Source organism: Fusarium vanettenii (genome assembly GCF_000151355.1).
Source record: "Fusarium vanettenii 77-13-4 chromosome 1 genomic scaffold NECHAsca_1_chr1_3_0, whole genome shotgun sequence".
Classification (NCBI taxonomy): domain Eukaryota; kingdom Fungi; phylum Ascomycota; class Sordariomycetes; order Hypocreales; family Nectriaceae; genus Fusarium; species Fusarium vanettenii.
The window spans coordinates 2,632,731-2,657,405 of NW_003315881.1; the positions used below are offsets into that span (position 1 = coordinate 2,632,731).

The 24,675-nt window shown below is 53.2% G+C and overlaps 5 protein-coding genes across 5 annotated transcripts; 3 read left to right on the top strand and 2 right to left on the bottom strand.

Annotated features, from left to right (window-relative positions):
* Nucleotides 1–801: 801 nt before the first annotated feature.
* On the top strand, nucleotides 802–2,117 carry NECHADRAFT_75125 (uncharacterized protein; the record flags this gene model as incomplete). The annotated part of the gene is made up of 5 exons (XM_003053661.1): nucleotides 802–978; nucleotides 1,044–1,148; nucleotides 1,208–1,584; nucleotides 1,647–1,714; nucleotides 1,768–2,117. The coding sequence occupies 5 exons, from the start codon at nucleotides 802–804 to the stop codon at nucleotides 2,115–2,117; spliced, it is 1,077 nt and encodes a 358-aa protein (XP_003053707.1).
* Nucleotides 2,118–2,957: 840 nt separating this feature from the next.
* NECHADRAFT_75126 (uncharacterized protein) lies at nucleotides 2,958–4,221 on the bottom strand (the record flags this gene model as incomplete). The annotated part of the gene is made up of 2 exons (XM_003054381.1): nucleotides 2,958–3,738; nucleotides 3,794–4,221. The coding sequence occupies 2 exons, from the start codon at nucleotides 4,219–4,221 to the stop codon at nucleotides 2,958–2,960; spliced, it is 1,209 nt and encodes a 402-aa protein (XP_003054427.1).
* A 4,149-nt stretch (nucleotides 4,222–8,370) lies between these two features.
* NECHADRAFT_90251 (uncharacterized protein) lies at nucleotides 8,371–12,010 on the bottom strand (the record flags this gene model as incomplete). Its single annotated transcript, XM_003054382.1, has 4 exons — nucleotides 8,371–11,599; nucleotides 11,651–11,752; nucleotides 11,818–11,830; nucleotides 11,884–12,010. 4 exons carry the CDS (start codon nucleotides 12,008–12,010, stop codon nucleotides 8,371–8,373), a joined length of 3,471 nt encoding a protein of 1,156 aa, XP_003054428.1.
* A 6,496-nt stretch (nucleotides 12,011–18,506) lies between these two features.
* NECHADRAFT_75129 (uncharacterized protein) lies at nucleotides 18,507–19,507 on the top strand (the record flags this gene model as incomplete). The annotated part of the gene is made up of 3 exons (XM_003053662.1): nucleotides 18,507–18,758; nucleotides 18,888–18,908; nucleotides 19,055–19,507. The coding sequence occupies 3 exons, from the start codon at nucleotides 18,507–18,509 to the stop codon at nucleotides 19,505–19,507; spliced, it is 726 nt and encodes a 241-aa protein (XP_003053708.1).
* A 592-nt stretch (nucleotides 19,508–20,099) lies between these two features.
* NECHADRAFT_65753 (uncharacterized protein) lies at nucleotides 20,100–24,127 on the top strand (the record flags this gene model as incomplete). Its single annotated transcript, XM_003053663.1, has 3 exons — nucleotides 20,100–20,291; nucleotides 20,772–21,624; nucleotides 21,677–24,127. 3 exons carry the CDS (start codon nucleotides 20,100–20,102, stop codon nucleotides 23,119–23,121), a joined length of 2,490 nt encoding a protein of 829 aa, XP_003053709.1. The 3' UTR covers nucleotides 23,122–24,127.
* Nucleotides 24,128–24,675: the final 548 nt, after the last annotated feature.

The following is a 24,675-nucleotide window of genomic DNA, read 5'->3' on the forward strand; positions in this document are numbered from 1 at the left end:
GCGAGTCCTGTAGCTGAGAAATCATGGATTCTCCACGACAGTCCTGAAGCTGGCTCGGGGCCTTAAGAAGCCCGGCGATGACAAGGGTATGAGACCGGAAGTACGGATGTGCAGGGTGTTGTACTGCCGGAGCCACGAGTTGCAAGGGGTTTACATGTTGAACGGTGGGACTTCTTGGCACTATAATTGGCTGGGAGACTACTCGACACAACGGGCAGCCTATGAGAGTCATGAGAGCTATGAAAGCTATGAGAGCTGAGAGGTATCCCTGACAAGAGGCTGCCAGAGAACACACCACTTCCTTAGCGAAACCTCTGTGGCAAGGCAAAGCATCCTGTTCAACATTTAAACCCCCTGCGTCCCAGCCCGTTGTGTTGGACGAACCACCCTGTGCAGGGTCCAGGGATAAACATCCGATAGGTTTGGAAAGGATTCTGTATTAAAACGATCAGCATGACATTGTACCCAAAGTGGGAAATCACAATCCTTACCTGGAGACATTGATGAAAGAACGGGACCAGGTGTAGGCGAGGTCCATGATGAATGATACAGTAGAACAGCCTTGGGCATCCTCGCAACGCGTGCCCTATGAATAACACAGTATCCGCCCGAGTTTGTGAGAATCGATCGGCATCCCAATGAAACGCTTATATCCCAGGGTCCTGATCCTACAAACAAATTCAGTCTCTATTAAAGAATCTCAGCCCATTGTGTCGACACTACCGACAAAATGCCCCCTAACTTTGCAATTCCGACAGACAGACGTCTTGACTGATTCTCTGAACGACAACCACCAACATCATGGACGATCCGGAGGTAGTGTGGCATGCGCTCAGCCCTGATGGCCTCGCCGCCGGCATTCTGGCCGTCACCATCTTCTTCTCCATTACCACCACGATCATGCTCCTGTTGAGGGCTTACGTTCGAACTATTCACAGACTGAACGGTCCGGAGGATTACTTGATGTACATTGGAGGAGTGAGCAACACCACACGGAATACATGGACGGTTGTTTGTTTGCTGACCTTGGTTCGGTCCTGCAGGTGCTCAATTTGGGGCATAATGCTGTTGTCATGTATGCATGCTTCACAGGCTTAGGGACCCGCGACGCAAAGCTCAACCTCCCTATCATGGTGGAGGGCGCAAAGGTAACTACACTGATCCATTAATACCACAGATGATCTGGCTAACACGAGTCTTTCGACAGGCCGTCACCGTTTGGCAATTGCTCTACATCATCTCCTCCCCCTTTATCAAGGTCAGCATCTGCGCCAACCTGATCCGAGTTGCCATGAAACGTCGATATACAATCCCGCTACAGGCCATGTCAGGTCTGGCCATAGCCATGTCAGTCATGGCATTCATCGTTGTCTTCATCCAGTGTCGCCCATTTGCGGCCTCCTGGACAGGACAAGGCAAGTGTATCACTGTCGACGTAATCATCATCCCAACCTACGTCTTCTCGGCTGCAAATATCCTCGTGGACTGGGTCGTGTCCATTCTGCCAGCATTCATCGTCTGGAATCTCCAGCTCCGCAGGAAGTTGAAGCTGCTATCGTTCGGAATCCTGGGAGTGGGTGTACTGTAGGATCCCCCGCAGTGCGTACCTAGACAAGGTTGTACATACTGACTGACGTCGCCAACAGAGCTTCCATTGCCACAATCATACGAATGCCTTATATCCCTAGCTACGCGGCAACGTCTGACAAGCTTTGTAAGTGCAGTCACGCTGACCAACCGTCAAACGACAACACTGACATTTTACAGACAAGATTGGCTTCATCATCCTCTGGACCGTCGTAGAGCTCAGCCTCGGAATCCTAGCCGGCTCTCTCCCCTCCCTCCGCAAATTCTTCAAGAGTCTTTCGAAAGACCAAAGCACAGGGGAGCACGGAAACATGTACGGATCCGATCTTGTCACGATAGGGGGTGGAAATGGCGCGAAACCACAACGCTCAGCTGCATACGAACTGAACACGAATGTGGTTGGGAGGAAGAGTGAATCAGGGGATGGCAACAGTGACGGTGTGACCGATAGGGATAATGACAGTACTAGCCGTATTATTCATGTCACGCGGAATGTCACTCAAACTAGAGAATGGGAGCGATTAAGTTGAGAGCAGAGGAGGAGCAAATTAGACACATTCAAGGGAGCTATCCCAACAAGGGCGCGTCGATCCCCAGAGTTTCAGTTGGTGATGTCGTCGTCTAGTATCCATCTCTTGAGCCGATCCAAGTCAGAAAGAAGAATATGTTGATTATACTCCTCATCAAGGTAGAACTGCGTCGTGGTCACTGAGATATACTATCACAAGGGGTGAGGTTGCCTTGGAGTTGTTGGGCAGAGGGTTATGGTCAGTGTACATGATAATATCCATGTAGATAGACATAAGTAAAAGTACTTTTAAAAAATACAAATATTACTCCAAGGTTTTAAAAACTGAAATTTAGATCATAAACTAGGCCAAGCTAACTATCAAAGAGGAATTAACACTCTTTCCATACCAGCTTTATTATAACCCCGTGATAGGTGTCATAGACTTGATGTTTCTCAACTTAACCCCCTGATAACAATTCCTTGCTCTGGATCCCTTCCCTTTGCAGCCGTTCCTAAACAGGGACAGGCTCGTCTCACAACTGCAGTACATCTTCACGGGTTCAAGCTAATGGATGCCATGTCAACCATAATCTTGTCATGATATGTGCAGTTCATGATATCAAACATGGATATTCTAAGCTACGTAGATATGTCATCAAGGCCTCTTTGACCCCTAGTTCATCCATTCGTCCAATCTCATCTTTTGATCAACTACGACCCCTAGCCTGAACGTGGCCGTTTCGTTGAAAATCAAGCAAAACCACCTCTATTCAACTCCAGACGATGATGCAAATACCCATTCCCAATCCCAAACGCCGACCACCCTTCCGAAATAACACTCAGAGTGTTTGCCAAAATCCTATGCCAGTTCCTGAGCTTTTGGCTTGACAGACTCGCCACCTGCTTCGGCGATGACAGGTTTACCACCAGCCTCAGCAATTACTGGTTCACCATCAACCTCAGGGATGATGGGTTTACCCCCAGCTTCTTGGAAGACAGGCGGCAGATATCCAGGAACTAGTAACCGCTGGTCAGGGTGTAATTGCTGTCCAGGAGGCGGTACTTGATGGTAGGAAGGGCTGGGGCTCGGCGAGGCGTAGGAGAGGCGAGGATCGTAAGGAGCATTAGGGTCGGTGTGGTAGGCGGGATACTGCTGGCCACCCAATGCGTAGGGATTCTTGTTATCGTAGTGCGCGGCTGCGCCCTGGGGTATCTGGTTGTAACCTCCAAGGCCTTGGAGCCGCTGGGCGAGAGTCGGTTGGTAACCAGGAGGGTTCGGGGGTTGCCTTTTACTTCTTTGGCGTAGAATAAACCAGAGAAGGATGCCAGCGAGACCAATGGCACCAACACCGCCCACAACGCCACCGACAATTGCTCCCACATTTACCTCCTTATCGTCCTTGCTGTCCGAGTCGGCATCACTAGTAACCGTGGCGGCGGGCTTGTCGGTGCCGGTAGAACCAAAAAAGGTGCTTGAAGGATCGGTCAGGACGAGCTTGCTGTAGGTGACTTTGGTTTTCTGCGAATTGTAGGTGGTCTCGGCCTTGAGGGGACTTGAGAAATTTTTACTGTTACACCAGTAATCTTGAATGCCGCCATCAAATGTGATGGTATTGCAGTAAGGGTTCTCAGTCTCGGTGCTAGATCATCAGTCAGTTCAGTATAACTCAGAAGAACCATGCGAGAGCGTCATACCACTTCAGAGTGAACTCGTCAACAGCACAGCCATCGTCACATTTACTCGAACTGTAAAACTCCTCATAATTGACACAGCTCGCCCGAGTCGCGCAACCGTCCTCATTACAACAAGCAATGGCGCCAGAACGACTCCCCTCGGGAGTGATGAAGATGCAAGGCCTATCCGTGTCATCGCAGACAAACGGAGCACCGAGTCGACCGGAAATGTAGCCACAGGTGGCATCGGGGGCGACGAGAACAGTCTTGGGATCGTCTTGGTTGGCTCGTCGGAAGAATTCATGAAGTTGCGGAGGAGTCGTGGGCGCTGGGCTCACGCCGTCCAACGCGAGAGCGACTATGCTGGTAGGCTCTGGGTAAGCTAGATGCCTGGCATTGGCGGTGACCGACAAAGCCACAACAGCGGCAGCCAATTCAGAAGCCTTCATGGTTGCTGAGTTTGGCTTGAATTCTGCTCTCGACAAGCAGTCAAGCAGACCAAGAAGAACTAGGCGGAGGAACTGGAAGAAACGGGGCTGGGGCAATGGCCGCCAGCAGGCATGGCAGAGTTATAGCAGGACATTCTCCACATTAAGTCGTCACTGCTCGACCTTCGAGCTAATTAAAGTGATGAGAGATTCCCAGGTTCCATCTGTACCGATGCAGACACCGGGGTAAGCAGTAGAGTGGGCCAGGCATAGCTGTGCGGTTGGCGAGGGTTTCCGGGAAGCTCAATGGACAGAAACACCCGGTTCCCCTGGTCGTTTTTGGGCTCGAGAACGCAAGGTCAGGGTCAGCCTGCCTCGACGGGTGAGAACTTTTGGTGCCAGCTCGAGGAGACGTGATCCCACAGTGTGGCTAGCGCCAGAGCAAAAGGCCATTGCCATAGTCGTGCCTCGAATCCCTTTAGTCGACTTGTTCCAACGTCAGAGCGGGTAGTTGTTGCCGAGAGATGGACCCCAACTGAAGAAACAACACAAGATGATCCATGGTGTCGTCCACATCCACATCCCCATGGATGGATGTACGTATGGGCCCCAGTGGGCCACGCACAGCCTCCCAGGCCCGGTCGAAACAAGCCAACCCGCGAGTCTCTAGCCCCGTAGGGCAAAGAGTGGACTTGGAGGTTACGCCAGCCATCCACGTCCGAAAATAAACCCCTGCAGCTCATCCACCATCGCCTTACCCGAGCCCGGCGTCAGCACAACGACATTGTAAGGAGCCGCCAGCTTTCTCTAGCCTGCATCATCCGTGACACGCCGCTGGGAGGCGGGAGTGCCGGGGTGAGAGGTACAGTAGCCAGCACATCCTGGTCCTACATGATCCCTCTCGTCAGCAACTTTCAGCTTCCCAGTCCTTGCAGCATATACCCGTTTGCGGAGCCTGCAGATGGACACACGTCCAATCGATACCACAAGAAACTGTGTGCACCAAAGGCCTCAGCCGTTTGTCGTTGTCGCTACAGTTAGTCCGTCGTGAGCAAGCTCAGCCTCAGAGAAGGTTACCATGTGGCGTTGGAGCATGGATCGGCCGTCGAATGCTCCGCGCGTCAAGAGGTCAGCCCCAGACAAGATTGACAATCGAAGCTTGGGTTTGGAGAGATGAAGAGATGAAGAATGCTTGGGCCGCTTGAAGGATCCATTTCGGCTGGGAAAGGTACCCAGCCAATCAATTGCGACTAGGTTCATCCCGCCAGTTGAAGGCACGAGTCGTCAATAGCTCTCCTGCGAGACCATGATCAAGATTGAGTTGCTCAGATTCAACCCATCGATGAACTCTTTCTTGCCTTCCGCGAAACACATAACACCCATGATCATGTTTATCATGGAGACGCTGCACTGGTGTAACAGTCGAACCAGCCGTGTGGTTGAAACATAACGCTGGGGCCCACGCCCGATGAATTATAGGCTAGATACCTATCAAACATGGATCAGTTTTAAACCCAGTACAACGTTCATACGCTCTCTATGGCCTTGATGCCATTCTTGCGCATCAATAGCCGTCGTCCTACCCACGCGGGAGCGTTGTTTGTGGCAGTCTTGACGCCTCCCTGTGATTCGAGATCGCTGTTCAGACCGGCATCGGTGCCCGTCCCCCTGTCGGTCGTCGGTTCAGCAACCTCCCCCCTGTCAATCATGGTTGCAAGATGAGTACAAAATCGGCATAGCACGTTGATTCCAATGCACAGTGTCAATATGGCGCCCCCGAGCAAAAACCAAACGTGCGACCACTTGAGCTTTGGGGAATCCTCTAACAGAGCCGGTGCCGCAATAAAGAATATGACGAAACTCCCGTAGCTGATGGCCTGAAGGAGCGGGCAATGCATCATGTCGAATAGCTTGTGCTCAAGTGTTCCGGCTGGAAATGCATCAGTTACGAGCAGCAGGAGAGAATTGAGTCTGGCGGCCCATACCTGGAGGGATGTCATGATGGCGGAGGGACACATATATAGAGAATTCCAAAGAAAGGAAGAGTGCGAAAACTGGACAATGGTGAGTAGGGACAGGCAAAGTCCTTGAGTAGCACTTACACGCAAAAGTGGCTGGCGCGTCTCCCTAGCCCGCGCTATCGGTAGTATCTAACTGGGGATCCATGATGATATCGATTCCAGAATGTCGTGTTTGCGCAATGGAAACTGATGAAGCGATTGATTTGATAGTGAATGGTTGGAGATGGATGGTTGTGAAGTGGAGCAAGCTGCTGCAATTGGTGGTTGAAATAGGCACTCGCCTGGGGTGCCTGCCTCCTGCAAACGCTAAAGTGCCAGTGGAAAGTGCTACGGGCAACCGTGAATCGCGCCTTTCACAACTCAACACCAACGCGTTATAGATTTGGATAAACCCAACCGACGGCATCAATCAGCTTCGTCGAGATAGGGAAGCAGCTGGAACAAAGAATTTCTCTGTAGTTTTCCAGATAATTAATTCCATCTGGCTCTGATTGAGGACGTGCAGGCTCCCCGTGGGCTCAACACACGCCACCGACCTCATCTCTACAACTCCACCCTCTCTCTTCCTCTCACTTACACACACATCCTCATGACAGACCTCTTACAGATTCTCCCCTCCTTTCCTCTCCGCCCCTTTGCGGCTCTGCTCCCAACCATCGAGCACAACGCCCTCACCACCACCGACCTTCTCACGCTCCACCCAGCAGACATCGCCAAGCAGACCAGGTTACCTATTCTCGACCTCAAGCGCCTCATCGCTGCCGTCCAGGCTTCCCTCTGCGATGACATCACCCCTCAACAGCCGCTCCTAGACCCGGATCCGCCTCCTAGCGTCATCAGCACTCTCGACGATGGTCTTGACGCGGCCCTAGGCGGAGGCGTGCCTGTTGGTGCCGTGACCGAGATCACCGGTGAGAGCGGCGCCGGCAAGACTCAGGCTCTACTCTCCCTCTGCCTCGCCGTTCAACTTCCTCCGCCTCACGGGCTTGGCCGCCAGGCTCTCTACATTTCAACCGAGGCCACCCTAGCCACAAGCCGCCTGGCCCAGATGCTCAACGCCAACCCAATCCTCCAGCAGTACGATGAAGATGCACGCCCCTCACTTGATGCTATCCACAGCGCCGTCACCCCAGACTTGGAGACTCAAGATCACATCCTGCAATTCCAGGTCCCAGTCCTTCTCTCTCGCCTCGACATTGGAGTTATCATTCTCGACTCGGTCGCCGCAAACTACCGCGCAGAGTTTGAGCGCCAGGGCTCGCACGGCTCTAACATGGCCGCTCGCAGCGCTGAACTCGTTCGTCTCGGTGCCCTCCTCCGCGATCTGGCCCGTCGGCATGGCCTTGCCGTCGTTGTAGCCAACCAGGTTGCCGACCGCTTCTCCTCCAGCTCTGCCCTCCGACAGCATGCCCCTAGAAGCAGCGGCGTCCAGGAGAGTCCGTTGGCCTCACGGAGCATGCCTCCTCCTCCCTCTATGAACCTCCCCAGCACTCCCTCATCCTCCATTCCCTTCGCTCTACAGGACCCGGACGGCCCTCCCCCTCCACCTGCTCTGATGCTTGACCATCAACAACGCTGGTTCACAGGCTGGGGTGATGATCCTCATGCCTCTTACTCGCTCAAAACGCCCAGTCTAGGCCTTGTGTGGTCCACACAAATAGCTTGTCGCATCGCCTTATTCAAACGACCCGTCTATGGCCGCTCTAGGCAAGCTGCACCTATAGACGCAGATGACGATAGTGACTTGCTGGCGCCCACTCTGAAGGGATGGCGGAGGTGGATGAAGGTTGTCTTTGCATCACATACAGCACCCACTGGCCAAGGACTCGACAATGCAGTCGAATTTGAAGTCACCATGGGGGGACTGAAGTCGGTCGACGTTAAGAAGGCCAAGAATAAGCAATAATCTTTGATATAATGGGAAGGGGGTCGCCAGGATTTATGACATCTTGTTACAATGGAGTTCACAGGCACATACGGCGCATTCATGATGATGCAATGGATACCATACAATAGACACCAACATGAGCTCCAGGAAGAATAAAATCATATATCGATACTTCAAATTTCCCCATAAGAATGCTTTCTGTAAGGTATACAAAGATCCATGACTCCATTTCTCATGCATAAAACTCTGCCCAGCTTCCCTCTACGCCGGATGGGGAAACTCATCCTCCATCTGAAGCCGCACTCCTACATTCATGCTGATGAGCTCCTGCACAAGCAGCTTGGCCGCGTACGGCATCGTCATCTTGGTCACCTCCCTAGTGCTCTTGCATGTATGGCAGTATCCCTTGTATCCGAACAGACCGCACTGCTGGCAAATATCAATCTCTGTGCCGTCCGAGCTAATCATGAGTCGTTCCAACAGAAGCTGAGAGGCGCCGTAGGCGATTAGACAATCACGCTCCATTTCACCCAGACGCAGACCACCTTCTCGGGAACGACCTTCGGTGGGCTGACGTGTCAGGATGGCCTTGGGACCTCTGGATCGAGAATGCATCTTGTCTTGAACCATGTGCTTCAGGCGCTGGTAGTAGATGGGACCGTTGAAGATGTAGGCCTCCAGCGGCTCACCAGTCACGCCTGAAGTGAAGTAATCCTTGCCCTCCCACGAGAATCCGTGGTCAACAAGGACCTTGCTCATCTCCTCAAGTGGGTGCGATCGGAAGGCATCACCAAATCCATAGTCGGGGCGGCCGTGGATAATGGAAGCCTTGCCCGTCAAGCACTCGAGCAGCTTGCCGACCGTCATTCGAGACGGGAAACCGTGAGGATTCATGATGATATCAGGGGTCAGACCCTTGTCAGAGAAGGGTAGGTCCTCCTGGTCGACAATGATGCCAACCACACCCTTTTGACCGTGACGAGACGAAAACTTGTCTCCAAGCTCCGGACGACGAGTCTGTCTGGTCTGGACCTTGATAACTGTAGTGTCCTTCTCCGTTTGGGATACCATCACCTTGTCAATGTATGCCGGATCAGCAATGCGGTACGAGACTGAGGAATCACGATATTCGCTGGGTCCGCGATCCATTCCGATGCCGGTGGTTGTCTGGTCAAGTGGTGTTTCCTTCTTGATCATGGCCTCGCCATTATGAATTCTGTATCCCACAATGGCCAAGCCATCATCGTCGAGACCTTCGTGCTTCTTGATTCGTTGTTTGACCTTGCCTTCTTCATTTTGGGGATCGCCGATGCGCTCGCGGCGACCATTAGGGTATTTTTGTAGCTCGGTTGTGTATTTGCGGAAGACTTGGCAACGTCCAAACCCTCTGTCGATCGACGCCTTGTTCAGAACCAAAGCATCTTCGATATCGTATCCAGAGTACGACATGACGACGACAGTCGCGTTCTGGCCTGCGGGGAGCTTATCATAGCCGATAAGCTGGATGGTCTTGGAGATAACCATGGGTCGTTGAGGATAGACGAGTGTGTATAGTAGAGTGTCGATTCGGTTGAACTGGTTATAGGCGATGGCACCAATGGCTTGTTTACCCATAGCACATTGGTAGGTATTACGAGGCGATTGGTTGTGGTGGGGGAATGGAATCAGTCCTGCAACTGCACCCAGGATGGTGAACGGCTCAATCTCCAGATGCGTGGTACTTTGCGTCACTTGGTCTTCGTAGATGGTGATGAGGGCGTCATTCTCCTCGTTCACATCCAGGTACTCGACGACACCCTGTCTCAGGAAATCATCAAATGTGACTTTTCCAAGCTGAAGAAGCCGAAGGTGCTCTGGCTTCAGCTTCTGTTGCCCATTCTTGACAATGATATAAGGACGGCAAATTCGACCTTCATCGGTTGCGATATGGATGGCGTTGAAGTGTGTGTTGATGTTGATACCCACGAAGGGAGAGATACCGCCTCTGCGTCGCAATGTTCTGAACCTTTGTGCGAACCTCTTCGGATTCCTTGTCAAGGCGAATGGCGTACCATTGACATGGATGACGTAGCTCCCTTCCCGGTGCATCATTGAACCAGAGAATTTCTCGATAGCCTCGACTTCCTTGTCGATCGTCAGGATGGTCTCCTTCACGGGTCCTTCCTCGACATTTGTGGTGATATGGGTCATCAAAGCCAAGTTCTTGACCAGACCGCAGGCTTCTCCTTCAGGGGTATCCGAAGTGCACAGCATACCCCACTGTGACGGTTGGAGCGCACGAGGACCTGAGACCTTTCGCGTCTTCTCAAACTGACTGCTGATTCTCGTCATCATACCAAGAGCAGCGATATAACTGAGCCGACTCAGGACGTGGGTCACACCAGCTCGGTTCATGTTGAATCGCTTAACGCTCCAGTTACCAGTTTGGATGGCCCGGTTGATTCCTATTCCGATAGTGTTTGCATGATTGCTAATCATGTGAACAGCATCCAGGGGAACTGCGCGGTTGTTCTTCTTGAGGAATTTATCGATCGACATCTTGACCTCGACAGTGAAACGCTTGAACAAATCTTCAAAGAGGAGAGAAAGAAGCTGGCCAGCAAGCTCAAGTCGCTTATTGCCGACAAAATCTCTGTCATCGACCAGCTTGGGGTTGTGGGCAGCCATGAGAACCTTTCGGGTCATCATAGCCACGTAGATAGCTTTGGGGTAGAAGTCAAGCTCCTCAATGGGAACGTGGGCAATAACAAGGTTGGCAAGGGCGTCAAGACCTTCCTCAACATGGTTGCGACGCACTTGAGGGCCAAACTGACCCCTGCGCGAACCCATCTTCACTCTGGCACCGATGTACTCTAGCGCCTGGTGCTGGGTAAAGATGCCCGCTTTTGTCGCCTCGTCAAAGTTGACCAGGAACTCGTCTTGGTATCTGCCATCGGATCCCGCAACAAGCTCCATGATCTCCATGTCTGATTTTCCACCAAGCGCCTTGAGAACAATCACAATGGGAATTCCCTCGACAAGGACGTTGTGTGTGAGGAGAATCCTGTCCTTCTTCAGGGTGACATAGGTCTTCGACTTTCGTTCGTGGGTGGAACTGGTAACTGAGGCGGAAATAACGTTGTTCTTCTCGTCCGCTTCGACAATGACACGGTTCTTACTCAGCTGCTCCTGGATAAGAATGACCTTTTCCGTGCCGCCGATGATGAAGTAACCGCCGGGATCGAGTGGGCACTCGTTCATCTCCTCCATCTGGGTGTTGGTGGCACCACCGAGTCGGCACTTGGAGCTCTTCAGCATCACAGGCATGCGGCCCAGGGGAACATTCTTTCGCACGATCCTCTGCTTGTCTCGAATGTATTGGATATCGACGAGGATTGGCGCGGCGTATGTCATATCTCGGAGACGGCACTCCATGGGAGTGACATCGGTGTGCGACTTAGCATCTTGCCAGTCCTGCCGTCTGGGGCGATCGACTCTAATATCGGTGAATCTGGGGAGCCCAGTCAGTACATTTCGATATCGCGACGTGTCCAGGACCTACTCAAGCCAAAAGTTGCTATCCACGTCGCTGCGGATGGTCCGGTTGGCGCGAACAATATCCTTGATCTCTTGCTCGACGAAGAAGTTGTACGAGTCGATGTGCCTGCGCCTGGTGTCAGCAATTGCAGATCGGAGCGGCCGGTTATTCTGATTCTATGCAAAACTTACTGCTTAACGAGGCCTACGATCAGTTAGCACCTTTGCCGTCAAGCATGATGGAGGGGACTTGCTTACCCTTGACTTTTAGGAAGGCTGGTAGAAGCTGAAATTTATCCTCCTTGGTGGAGATGGGATCCGTGAGCTTCTTTCCATTGTAGAAAGGCTCCAAGAGGGCCTCGAATCCATCGTCTACCAAAGGCATCTTGATGGTCACCGCAAGAGACGCATCTATGGCGGGAGTGTCGGGCTATTGTGTTGCGATGACTACTTTTTTTCGGGCAGCTCGCGACAGCTTCGCAAAAAGTTCTTGCCCCGCGGTCGCAGGTGGAGCCGTCCGCTCTGTTGCGCCGCGGTGGGGGACGAGCGTCAGCGATAAGATAGTGGGTCACGTGCCTCTCTTTTCACTCTACAACCTACCTACCTACCCTAGGACAGAAGTCGAGATAGTCGGGGACCAGCTATTCCTTGCGTATTGTATTGGCGTTTCTCCTCGAGTGTCCTTGGAATTCAAACGACGGAAAATTCTCCCCTAATTACTGTAATATTCACCTGTTGAGCTATCTTTCGCCTACGAGTTGCTCTTAGGTTTGCACGCTCGAGTTGTAGTTACGCATGCGGGAAGATGATGCGTTCCATATGGATTCTAACATTTACACACAAGCCTGCATTCCCATGCCTACTGTTTTACCTTTCCGGCTCCTTCCCTCACTACTCTTGAAGCATGCCGGCTAGGACCGTACGAGGACCCATTGAGTGGACGAAGCCTGCATGACATGATGTGCTGCCCCGGCTCTGGGTGGATGACTTACATCTAGACGCAAGGGGTCACAATCCACAGTGACGAAAGCCCCGGGGACAAGACATACGACACATCGCAAGCCAACGCGCAAATATGCCAAGGACTAAGAACTATCAACGATTAGTTGGCCGTATTCGGCCCTAGGTCGTCAATCCAAGAGATATGGTTGGATTCAGGGTAGGCGACGTTGTGCAGTATGGTGCAGCAGGGCTCGACGGAGGATCTCCGCGCTAGGACTTCGCCGGCGCGGGACGATGCAATGCCCGTCGACTGTTTTGCAGATTGCCTGGCCAAGTAAAGGCTGCAGACCATCGAGCCAGTGGCGTCTTGAAGGTGGTTCGAGGAGTTTTGACAGGTTCTTGGTTACCAGTTGAACTCGTCTGAGGGATACCATCATGCAACTCGTGACCATGTGACGAGCACGTCTCAGGCAGAATCGACACCAGATCGGTGATCTAGTCAGTGAATTAGCCATGTGAGTCGCACTTGAGGCATCGGCGTCACTCGAAATATGCGCAATAGACTAGAAACTAACCACCAACAACCCGCAGTTGTCTGACCCTTCTGGACTGCGTGGGGTGACTTATATCTTCGGCATCGCTTGTGGGGTTCAGTTTTCGCACATGTCGAGTTGACCAGGGCGGCAGGGATAGTTATGAGCGCGTGCAGATATTCATCTGCAAGGCACACACATCTAAAGCAAGCCTTACGGTGCGGCTACGCTTTCGAGTAACGAACACTGTTTCTCTGCCTGCGAGATGAATTGGCATGTCTTTCCCAGCACGTTGCCGACACAGACACTGGCCACTGACGAGGTGAACACGCCGCGGCCCGCGAATGTAAGGGTCCTAGGAAATTTGGGCTGCACAGCGGGCACGGCGGGACGAACCAACAACCTCTGGCTTGGCGCTGGCAAGGAGCCCCTCTAGCGTGACTTGATCGGACCCTGACTCCTAAGCTCCGACGTAGTAGGGTGGGACGGCAACACGGCTAGCCAGACGGGCCAGTCGTAGGGGTGGACAGTAAAAGTCGGTGAAGGGGTTGAGCTCTTTCGAAAGTGAGGGGGAGAGAAGCGGGCACCAGCCAGAGAGGAGACAGAGGAGGCAAGTGGAGGATCTTGTCAGGTCTTGCTCGGTTGTTAACAAAAGAGCGCGTGCTGTTGGAGTCGACCAAGCCACTGCCGAGTTGTTATTAAATGAGGCTTTTTGTCAGAAATGTTTCAGGATGAGGACGCTGCAGGAGATGGCTCATAGTTGAGATCGCCAAAGAGCTTGCGGCTCTACTGGGCCGGAGCAGGGTTCTAACCTAGACCTGCAATGTCATGTCGTGAGTATATCATGTGTGTTATAGCTACCAAGCAGCTCTGGTAGTGCCATTCGCAACAACGTCTGGGATCAGGGCAGGCCGATGGCCGCCGGCAGTGGCAAAACTAGCTCAACCACACCCCATGTGCAACTGATGCCTCCAGCCTGGGCTGCGGCGGGATTGATAACGGGGTGGTGGATATCGCACCGATTAGGCCGAGGGACGACCAGGCTCTGTAGCCCAAGACCAACCGATCGCGCGGAGGCACAGCAATCCTCGTCTCGCAAGAATTGGAGAGAGGATGCAAGTCAATTGGTTGGAATGTCGGCGATAATCGCGAGGCGCTACTGCGCGAGATGTAAGGGAAGAACGAAGCCAACACGGGCCAAGGCAGTGATCGTTCAATGACCTGTCTCTTGTCTACTTCGATTTAGCAGGAGATGCGAAAGCGCCAAAGATCCATGGGTCCGTCAGATTTGGATCCCATGCCCAGCCACCATTGTGTTTGCGCTTTCAACAAGATACAGTAGTTGAAGAGGCAAGTGAGTTTAGCCCAGAAGGCGCCGCGCGGAGGAATTGCCAGGAGCGGTGAACGAATTAGGTGATAGATCATCATGTGTCAATTGTTTGTGGCGGATGGCTGGCTGTCAGACGGACAGCTATTCTTGAATACGGACGAAGTGGCAATCCAGACAGACAATGATGCTTGTCAGGCGGCTAATAGACCAACGGCTTCAGAGGCAGAGGTAGCAAAGTCACAGTCACAGCTGTATGTGAGTGAGCTCCCGTGTTGGCGTTCCTGGTTGATACATCGAATGGAAATCTGGGGACTTGTTAGCTTAGCTTCTGCAGTCCAATATGGATTTTGAGTGACGTGCAGGAGGAACAGCCAAGTAGACACGCCGACCAATGAGCGAGGGTAACTGGGAAGACGGGGATGCGCTCGGTCCAAGTCTTCAGAGTTGTGCGTGTGCTTGTCTCTGGACTTGCCAGGGGGGCACGATATTGATCGCTTGACATGTACTCCGAGGGGCTCGGACAGGTTGATGCGATTGGGGCAGGATTATCGTCGGCTGGCGCGCAGATACTGTTATCCTTACCTGCTCAAGATCTCGCCATCTCCCTGGCCTAAGGAGGCGGAACGGGTCTTTCGGGCTATGCGCGGAGGAACCATTGCATTGCGTCCAAGGCAGGCAGGCAGGGCCAGTGTTGCCGATCCAGACCATGCACCATCCCGGCGCCTAGGCCCGTCCTGTCGCGATCTGGGGGGCACTCGAGGGTGAGGAGACAGCGTGCGTGCTGGGGGTGGGCTTCAGCTAAAGACCGAGCCGAGATGGCTGACAAAGCTGCGCGATCTTGCTGCGATAATACTTGGGAAGGAAGGTAGCTGAGAGGGCTGGACTTTCCTCTTGCAGGAGAAGGTGATACACGACATGGATGGGAAGGTCACACAAGACATCCATTGTTGTGTCTTACAACGGCCAACCATTCAATTTGGAGCATCAACCTCCATACCAAGAAGTATGGATGCCGAGGCCTGCAAATATTGGTTGTCCAGTAAAAGTTCATAGCCTTGCGACTCTAACAAGCAGGAACGAAAACTCCGGTTGTTTCAGCAAAAACCCTCGTCTGCGGTCATTCTTCGACCATGGACCTTTCTCCCTCCAATCGATACAACCCCGGACAGGTGACATCCATCGAAAGCCACGCAGCGACGGTTCTTCAGGCGCCCGCCCTCGGTGACAAGACTACTGTGCCGCTGCCAGGGACCGTGACAGGCCCAATGTAGGAATCCCTGCAACCCTCCACGCTGTTGTCGGCCTGCACTCCGACGCACGGTGCGATGCGATCCAGCTGCCTGTCTCTCGTCATAGCTTCTGTCGAGTGAGCATCAGGCTGGAGAGGGTGGCTTCCGACGTGTCTACAATCTTTGCTGGTGGTCCTCAGCCCAACACCGATATCTGCGGAAGGGGAGTTATCCATGTCTGGATGCCCATGCAGACTGCTGTCCGGACCCAGCATTTCACAAGAACGGGCCGCTTGCTAGCTGATGTGAATGTCTCAACAGCATGCGGCGGGCCCCTCAGCATGTCGGGTTCGTACCACTCTCTGCTTAGCCCACAACCCACGTCGAGGGTATTGAACGGGATCGGGCTTGTGGGAGTTGGCAGCAGTTGAGGTTGGCGGTAAAGTGATCTGCCTTTTAGACCTGAAAGATTCCGAGGAGTAGCAGCAAGGATCCGACCCATACTGCAGAGCCTCCTAGTTTTGCGCCCAAGGGAGCCCTCATGCTTCTGGAAAAAGCCTTGAGGATCCATGGATCCATCATGGTTGAGAGTTCTGGTGGCCGTTGCCTCAGAGTGGGCATCATGTCTCCTCCCTTCCCATGGAGCATTTTTGCTTTTTCCGGTGCCTGAGTGCTGGTCCCACTAGTGGGCTTGTTAGTGGCCTTTTTGGGCGTCGATGACCACGGATGCGGCGCCTTTGGGCACTCTAGTCACTTGTGTCTTGTCTTGTCTCGTCTTGCGTGTGTTTGCCTGCAATAAAGGACGACTGTACGACGCTGGACCCCACAAGCGCTATTATCAGTTGAGGGCAAGTAAAGACGAAGAAAGAGGCACTCAGCCTTTGTGAAAAACTAAACGACGCTCTAATTGTGTCGGTGGTATTTGATGGTTTATTGAGGTACTACCTACGTCGTGTAGGTACCTACTGCGTATGAGAGAGAGTATTGTCCACCTAGCGGAACAGCGTGTGCTGTAGCGTCTGATAGACCTCATGCACAGGGCCGTAAAGGAACCTGGAACCGACCGACCTGAGGTTCGCTGCACAGAAAAGAAACTTTGGCTTCCCCAAGCAACCCTTGCCCTGACCTACCTGGCCTCCACTAGGACCAGGCTGCCGACCTGATCCCATATCCCACTTTCTTCCCCTGGGTCTTTGTATCCTGTTCCTGGGGCGCATCACATTGGATTTCTCTTCTCCATGCCATGCTATGCCATGTCCTGGGCCTGTGTCTGAACCCTGCGTCTTTGGTCCCCCGCCAAGGACTTGCCTCAACTGCCTGCTAGTACATAGCACCCTGGGCTGGTGCCCACAAACACGCGCAACTCCCCACGCTGACGCCGACGCCAAACATCCGCCCGCGTTTCCCATCCCATCCCATCCTTTTTCCTCTGGCCTCGGCCAAGTTTTTCTTCTCTTTTACTCCTCCTGCCCCATCGATATCTGTCCCCCTTCTCGCCCTTCCTCCCAACCAGCTTGTCGCTCCTGGCTCTCCAGGGCGCGCTGTGAGAGAGTAAGCGTGTAGACGAGTGTACCGAGCACCTAGGAAAAGCCCGAGTGGCCTTGTACGATTGTGTACAATTTCGTGTCTGCGTCATCAGCTGCTCGACCTTTACGCCCACTCACAGCCAGATTTACTTGAGGTTGGTTCATCTTTTTTGTCCAGCTTGCCTCTTGGTCGGGGAACTGCTTAACCCGATCTCCATCCCCTTCCACTCCCCTTCCTCAAGACGAAAGAAGGTCTGCACTGGCTCTGGTATATGGAATAGTGTCGTTGTGCTGCCACTCTGTCTCTGTCTTACAACTCCTTGTCGTTGTCAGTCTTGCTTCCCATCACAAGGGTGAGGAAGGAAGGGAGGGCGGCACTTGTTGCTTTCCGACACGGACGCCTTCAACTGCGCACATCCCACCCACCGCCGCCGCCGACGATGCACACGCGGGTAGACGACAACACGCATCCATCCATGCCTGCAACACACACGCACGCACACACAAGCATCCACACCCATGCTAGCTAGCTCCGATGAGACAGCGAGACAACCGACGGACTTGCGCTGGCAAGCCCTACCTGACACTAGAAGACGATTTGCTTGAAAGACGACGAACAGAGACCGAGACGGAGTGAATAGCCATGACCTTTTCCAGCTTGAGACCAAAAGCTTCTGCCATCCATCGACCTGAACACTAATACCCCCTAAATACCACCTGACCTGGCCTCCGAGTTACCTGTTTACCTTATGCTTTGCATGTTCCCCAACCAAGGCTTCAGATCCCGAATCCTTTATTCCCTACCTCCCCTCCCGTACCTTGCGTGCGAAGTCGTCGTCCCCCGTCAAGAGTGGCCCGTGTGGCCCCAAGCCCCATTCATTGCTCATAAGCCATCCCTCCATTCATAACCCGTCGTCCATTGTCATTGTCCATCCAGCTCAAGGATGGACATGTACCGACCGACACAGGACAGGTACCCGCCAACCTACCCATGACACCCTGCTTTGAGTCCGCGGCTGGCCTATTACCCAGTGACTTTAGCCCGGGCGTCCCTCCTAAGCCCAGAAGCCCATGGCCCCCCCTACCTACCTGAAGTAGCCCGGCTCCAAGTCCCCCCCAGGCCCAGTGCCATACCCACACTGACCGCGTTCACCCCGCCTCTCAACAACGTCCCATCGCCTTCGCTTTTTCCTCTACCTACCTTACCTCTCCCTCTAAGCGCATTTGCTGATACTCTTTTGCTTCTTCTCATGTCTGCAGTATTATAGACCGAGACCGCTTGCCAATTCGGCGTGTACCACCTTGTTTCTATTAGCCCGCCATGGACGACCTGCGATTCCGCTCCCAACAGTCCCCTAGGAGCAACGACTCGCCAATGAACTCGCTTGTCTCACCTCCTCGTAATACCTCGAGAATGCCCGGCCCTCAAGTCCCAACCCACGTTGGCGCTCACGATCATCGAAACAACCTTTCTCGTCGCTTCACTACCGACTCGGGTCGAGTCCCTACACTCTCTTCCTTGAACGCCATGGCTTCTCCCCAGCGAGGCCCCGATCCGGGCCAGGATTACAACGTGAGTGATGCTTGCTCGACTCTGTTGCCCGTAAGGTGCTCTGGGATACTCCCCGGAGCCCGAATCGCGCGGCTGCGTCGTTGCCCTCTCGGCTGGAAGAAGCGCAAATGCTGACATGTCTTGTGGTAGACTATGCACAAGGTGCAATTGGTATGTTTTCATACGCCGTACTCCGACCCAGTTTGCCTTCCAAATCCAGTCGATTCCTGAACCTTGAGTCCTTGCTTTCAACCACACGAGACCGTCGACATCAATCAGCTCAGAGACCGGGATCATTTAACTAATATCAGACTCAGATAGAGAAAAAGAAGATGGAATATGAGCGCATTCGGGAACAGAGACGGCGCTTCGAGTTAGAAATGCAAAAACTGGACCAACAGCAACGGCGCGAAGCCATCGAACTTGCTCAGATGGAAGAAGAGATGGGTCGATTGGGCGGTCATCAGTCTGAGCCCACCACACCACCCGAATATCGCGACAACTCTGGGTTTCCCTCCATTTTCTCCCGACCGAGCCGATATTCGATGTCCAGCTTGACCTCCCCTCCAGGTCTCTTTAACCGCCCTGGCCGCTCCGGCTCGCAACTTGCCTCTCCACAGTCTGGTATCATGCAGGGTCGTTTTGGATTCGAGGACACCACGACGCAGATGCCTTCTCGCTCTGTGCCGACTACGCGGCGGAACAGCGACGATGAGAAGGAAGAGGCAGTTCGCCAAGACCCTAGTAGCCACCGGTCAACCAATGCGTAAGTGATATGTTTTCGTGTATGGCGATTTAGCGCCTCGGATTTTGGGTCTGCCTCAAGCGAGGAGTTGCTCTCAAAGTTGCCATGGGCTAGAATGCCTGTGAGGGAGACTTACTTTGTGCTCCCAAAGCGCATATATCTCGTGAGAGGTGATTCGGGTGGAGAGCGGACTTCCTTTGGCCTTGGGATTTCCGCTATCCGTTGCGTTGATAACTTGGTCTTGGGTTAAAAGCACGCGACTGTATGCATCGTCTCCCAGCGGAAGCCCTTGCGAGTCGAAGCGCTAAGCCGTCCGTGAATCACTCTCAACCGCAATATTCGAGGATATAAGAACTCGATCAGTGCGAGTCTGCTCCTAACTTTCTCCTCTCAACTTCCCCCTTCACCCTTAACCTTCAACCAAACGTCATCTCGCATAGGTGCCAGCACCTCCCCTCAACACTTCTCTACCTTCTTTCTTCAGGCATCTCGTTGAGATATAACCTCGCCTTCTTGGGAAAGATTCGACTGCTGTTTTGCGGCATTCTCCAACGTTTCCATCCCATCTTTTGCTGAAAGATTGCGCGGTTTCCTCGATTTGGCCCAACAAACTGACCATGTCTTCGCCGGATAGGATCAACCGCTATTCTATGCCGGTGACTCGCTCGCGTACCGGGTTGTACGACGTTGGTCTCGATCAAACCAACACGACTCGGTTCCTTTTTGGCGACGATGAGCCAAAGGCGCTTGGACACGGTGCTGTTCCTGACGAGAACTTCCCGACTCTTGTTCGTCGCGACGATCAGATTGTAAGATTGCCCATTTTCTTTTTCTCAGGCCTCTGCCTTTTCTTGGAGCACAGATCGGATGTGGTGGCTGTCTGGTGAGAGTCTTGATCTGGGGGCGTTTGCAACTCCATGCTCCAGCTCCGAGACTCACATACGGGCTCCACATTTTTCTGCCAGTGCTGCTTCACCAGTGCCTCTGCTTCTCTTGCTATTGTCTTCAATTCACCCTCATGCATTTTCCCTTTCTCACCTGCATATGCACAAAGCCCTGTGCCCCTCTCCTATTGTTCCCCTTCTTCCCTTATTCATTCCCGAGATTTTGAGCGCCCTGATTGTTCATCAGGCGCAGCTTTTTGCGGAAGTACCAAAGCTACCACCGAGTGCTCTCTACCTCACTCTCTACCATCGTTTGCCTTCACTTCTGACGTACTCCGTTTCGCCTAGCTCTCTGCATCTTCGGCCGCCTTAGATCTTGCCCTGTCCCCGTCTCCAAACCCTGAGACATCCCTATCCTCCAGAGGCTGGAGCCGTGTTGTTAACCGTCACCGACCTCAGCAGAGCTTGTCGTCTATCAACGGAGGTTCAGGTCAAGTCAACGACCTCGCAGGCCTTAAGAGTCGACCTGCTGCGTTCCGCCACTCCCTCGACCTCAAGTACATCTCAGAGAACGCAGTCGAGACTGGTCCAATCATGTCTTCGCCTGCGAATCAGAACATGGCCAGCCCGCCTAAGCTTCAGAGCTCGTTCTCTGCCAACGACGTCCCCACTGTTAAGAGCACTGCGACATCGTCCATGATCAACGCCAACGCCAACGTCAATGCCAACAACCATGCTCAGCAGCACTTCCACAACCACAATGCCAGTCTCGGCCGCATCCCTGCTGGCGTCCTCCCTCGTGGCCACAACCGTGAGCTGTCGGCTGAAAGCGTCGCCGTGAGTCGCGAGCAGGCCACCACCTATCCCTCGATCCAGTCAGCTCTCCAGGCCAGTGCTGCTCCTTTTGGTCCTAGCACTACCACCGCCGCTCCTCCCACCTCAATGGTCTCCTCCCCTGCTGGTACGCCTGCCGCGAACAACAACTTCAACAACGGCAACGGCAACGGCAACGGATTCTACCCTGTCAATGGCTTTGGGGCTCAGCAGGGTGTCGCCCATCCTCCCGGACCCGGCGCCTACAACGTCAACATGATCGCCAACGGTATGCAGCACATGAACATGAACGGCGTCAATGGCGGCAACGTGTATCCTCCTCAGAACTTCAATGGCTACAACTCGCTTCCCTACAACCAGGGCAACCAGCCTCGTGACAGCCAGGCTCGTGTGATTCAGCACCGCCGCCAGCTTGACAACGAAGGTGAGTTTTTCTAGTACAGTATCTCAAGACACAAGCTAACCTCTCACTACAGCCATGTCCCGCTACCAGAACATGCCTCTGGACTCCTTTACTGGCCAGATATATGACTTGTGCAAGGACCAGCATGGTTGCCGCTACCTTCAGAAGAAACTGGAAGAGCGCAACGCTGAACAGGTTCATATGATTTGGCTCGAGACCAACCAGCACGTCATCGAGCTCATGACGGACCCATTTGGTAATTATTTGTGCCAAAAGCTCCTTGAGTTTTGCAATGACGACGAGAGGACCGTCTTGATCCAGAATGCTTCTCAGGACATGGTGCGCATTGCCCTCAACCAGCACGGCACGCGCGCACTTCAAAAGATGATTGAGTACGTGAGCACCCCTCAGCAGGTTCACCTCATCATCGAGGCACTTCGTTTCCGGGTTGTCGAGCTCATCCAGGACCTGAACGGCAACCACGTCATCCAGAAGTGTCTCAACAAGCTCACCGCCCCTGATGCCCAGTTCATCTTTGACGCAGTCGGTCATAACTGTATTGAGGTGGGCACTCACCGACATGGCTGCTGCGTCTTGCAGCGCTGCATCGACCACGCATCCGGCGATCAGAAGCTGTGGCTTATCCAACGCATCACCGAGCACGCCCGGGTTCTTGTGCAGGATCCCTTTGGCAACTATGTCGTCCAGTACATCATCGACCTGAACGAGCCTACTTTCACTGAGCCCATCGTGGGTATGTTCCAGGGATGCATCAGCCAGCTGTCCCGCCACAAGTTCAGCTCCAACGTGATTGAGAAGTGCCTTCGGTGCGCTCAGGCCCCTTCCAAGGATATGATTGTTGAGGAGCTCCTGGGCCCCCAGGAGATGGAACGCCTGCTTCGCGACTCGTTTGCCAACTATGTCATCCAGACCGCCTTGGAGTATGCCACCCCTCATCAGAAGTACCAGCTTGTTGAGTCGATCCGTCCTATTCTGCCTCAGATCAGGACCACTCCCTACGGTCGTCGCATTCAAGCTAAGATCTCTGCCTTCGACAACCGCGGCAGCGCTGCTTCTAGCGGACAGGTCACTCCGGCCGACAACACCCAGGGCCAGATCCCTCTCCGCCCTTCACACACTCGCGGCATGCCCTCTACTGGCCCTATGATGCAGCCCAACACTGTTCCCAACGGCCCTATGCCTGGCATGGGGAACCATGGTATACGCCAGAACATGCCCGGCTACCCACCTAACCCCACTATGAACGGCCAGGTGCCGGCTGCTGGAGCCCATATCCAGCAGCCTCACTACGGACAGAGAGCCCCTGGCAACTTTGCCCAGACGGCCAACGGGACTGTTAACAGCGCCGTCAATGTCGGTGCTAACATCAACGGCAACGGTAACATGGGCGCTCCCGTCAAGGCTACTGACAACACGAGCAGCGGCGCCAGCCCTGCTAACGCCAAGGTAGCCGGCGGTAACAACGCCAACGAGGCCGAGGAGCCTCAGTGGCTGTAAACCCGACTTGTGCTCCCCCACAAGTCTGCCACTGATGGATCAGGGGACGGCCCGATTGTACAATGATGCTCATTATGGTTTTCGTCGGATGTCGAGCGGGCGGCGTGTTGTGCAGATGCATGCAGATGCAGATGCACACACAGCTACCTGTGGCACCGTCATGATTTGACGATTTTCTTTTGATCTCTGTTTCACTACGCCTCAAAACCACAGCCAAAAGGGCGCAGGCCCATTTCGATCTCTTCGAAGCGGTTGACACGACAGCGACAGAGTTGCTCGTGTGTACATTACCAGAAGGGGCGCTACGAACTACAGCCAGATGTCTTGCAGCAACGGCACCTTGTCTTCTGCTAGAGGAGGGAATAGCAGCTTGCACAGGAGCGTCAGCAGCATCACAACCGGCGTGTACATGTATTTGGATCGTAAGATCCTAACCAACCAAACCTCGGCATAGACGACTCGGTTCTTTTCAGCTTTTTGTTTTCACTACCTTAGGTCTTTGCAATTTCGACTCCAGGGCGACACATGTTTTTGAACGAGGAATTTCGATGCGCATCATCACTTGCGATATGGGACTTGAAATCAGCATCACTCATGATTTACGTCAAGCTTTCGACATGATCGTTTACGATATACGCGTACGGTTTTGACAAGACACTGAGTGTTCTTCTCTTTCCTTTCGACACAGGACTGCTTCTACAGCCTGGATGGACCTAGATGGTCACATTCTGATTAGGCGAGAACTTTTTGATGCCGAGATTATCCTGGCTGCTTTCTGGTCCATTCTACTCAGGCTATCCATACAACTGGTGTGCCGGGTCATGGTAAAGGTCAAGCAGTATCTGCGGTATTCTCGTTTTTTTTTTTACTCTTTTCGTTTGGGTTGTATGACTTCAGGGACAATTTACGGTTGCTTTTCATTCGGGGTTGAGGATATGCCGGCTTGCTGGCCAGACAGAGGACGGAGAAGTTGCCCCCCGCCTGTATTTAGACAAGGTCTTTGAATCCAGGGTTCGCTTTTACTTTTGTATTATGATGGTGATGCTAGTGATGTCTGTGGAGTGATCTTCACTGTTCGAGCAACTAAAGTCAGAGTGAGAAGGGCAGGTTAGGTCAACGTGGTCGTCAGGGGACGCTACAGAGAGGGAACCGTCTCACCTACCTCGGAAGCTCTTGGATCGACTTTGAATTAGAGGGCAACGCAATAACACCCACCAGAGATGGAGTGGTTGTTTATCAAAGCTCAGTTGAATCTTTCCCGCTTCTAGAACTTACTCTTGATGAGTTTTTCATTGTTCATCTTGGTGACGTCTTTAAGAGGCCATCAGCCAGAATTACAAACATGACAGTCATCAACAACACTTAATGGCATGAGGACTAAATCCAAACACCGTAACACGTCTCCCTGAGGAGAGTTAGCATATAGAGAATGCAATTGGTCAGCTTGCCCAGCATCCTTGCTTGAACACATGTACTAGACCGCTACTGCCTTGTCACAGAATAGACAAGCCATTGGGTGTGGAAAGCCTTGAAAGACTTTTACGTGGAGTAACA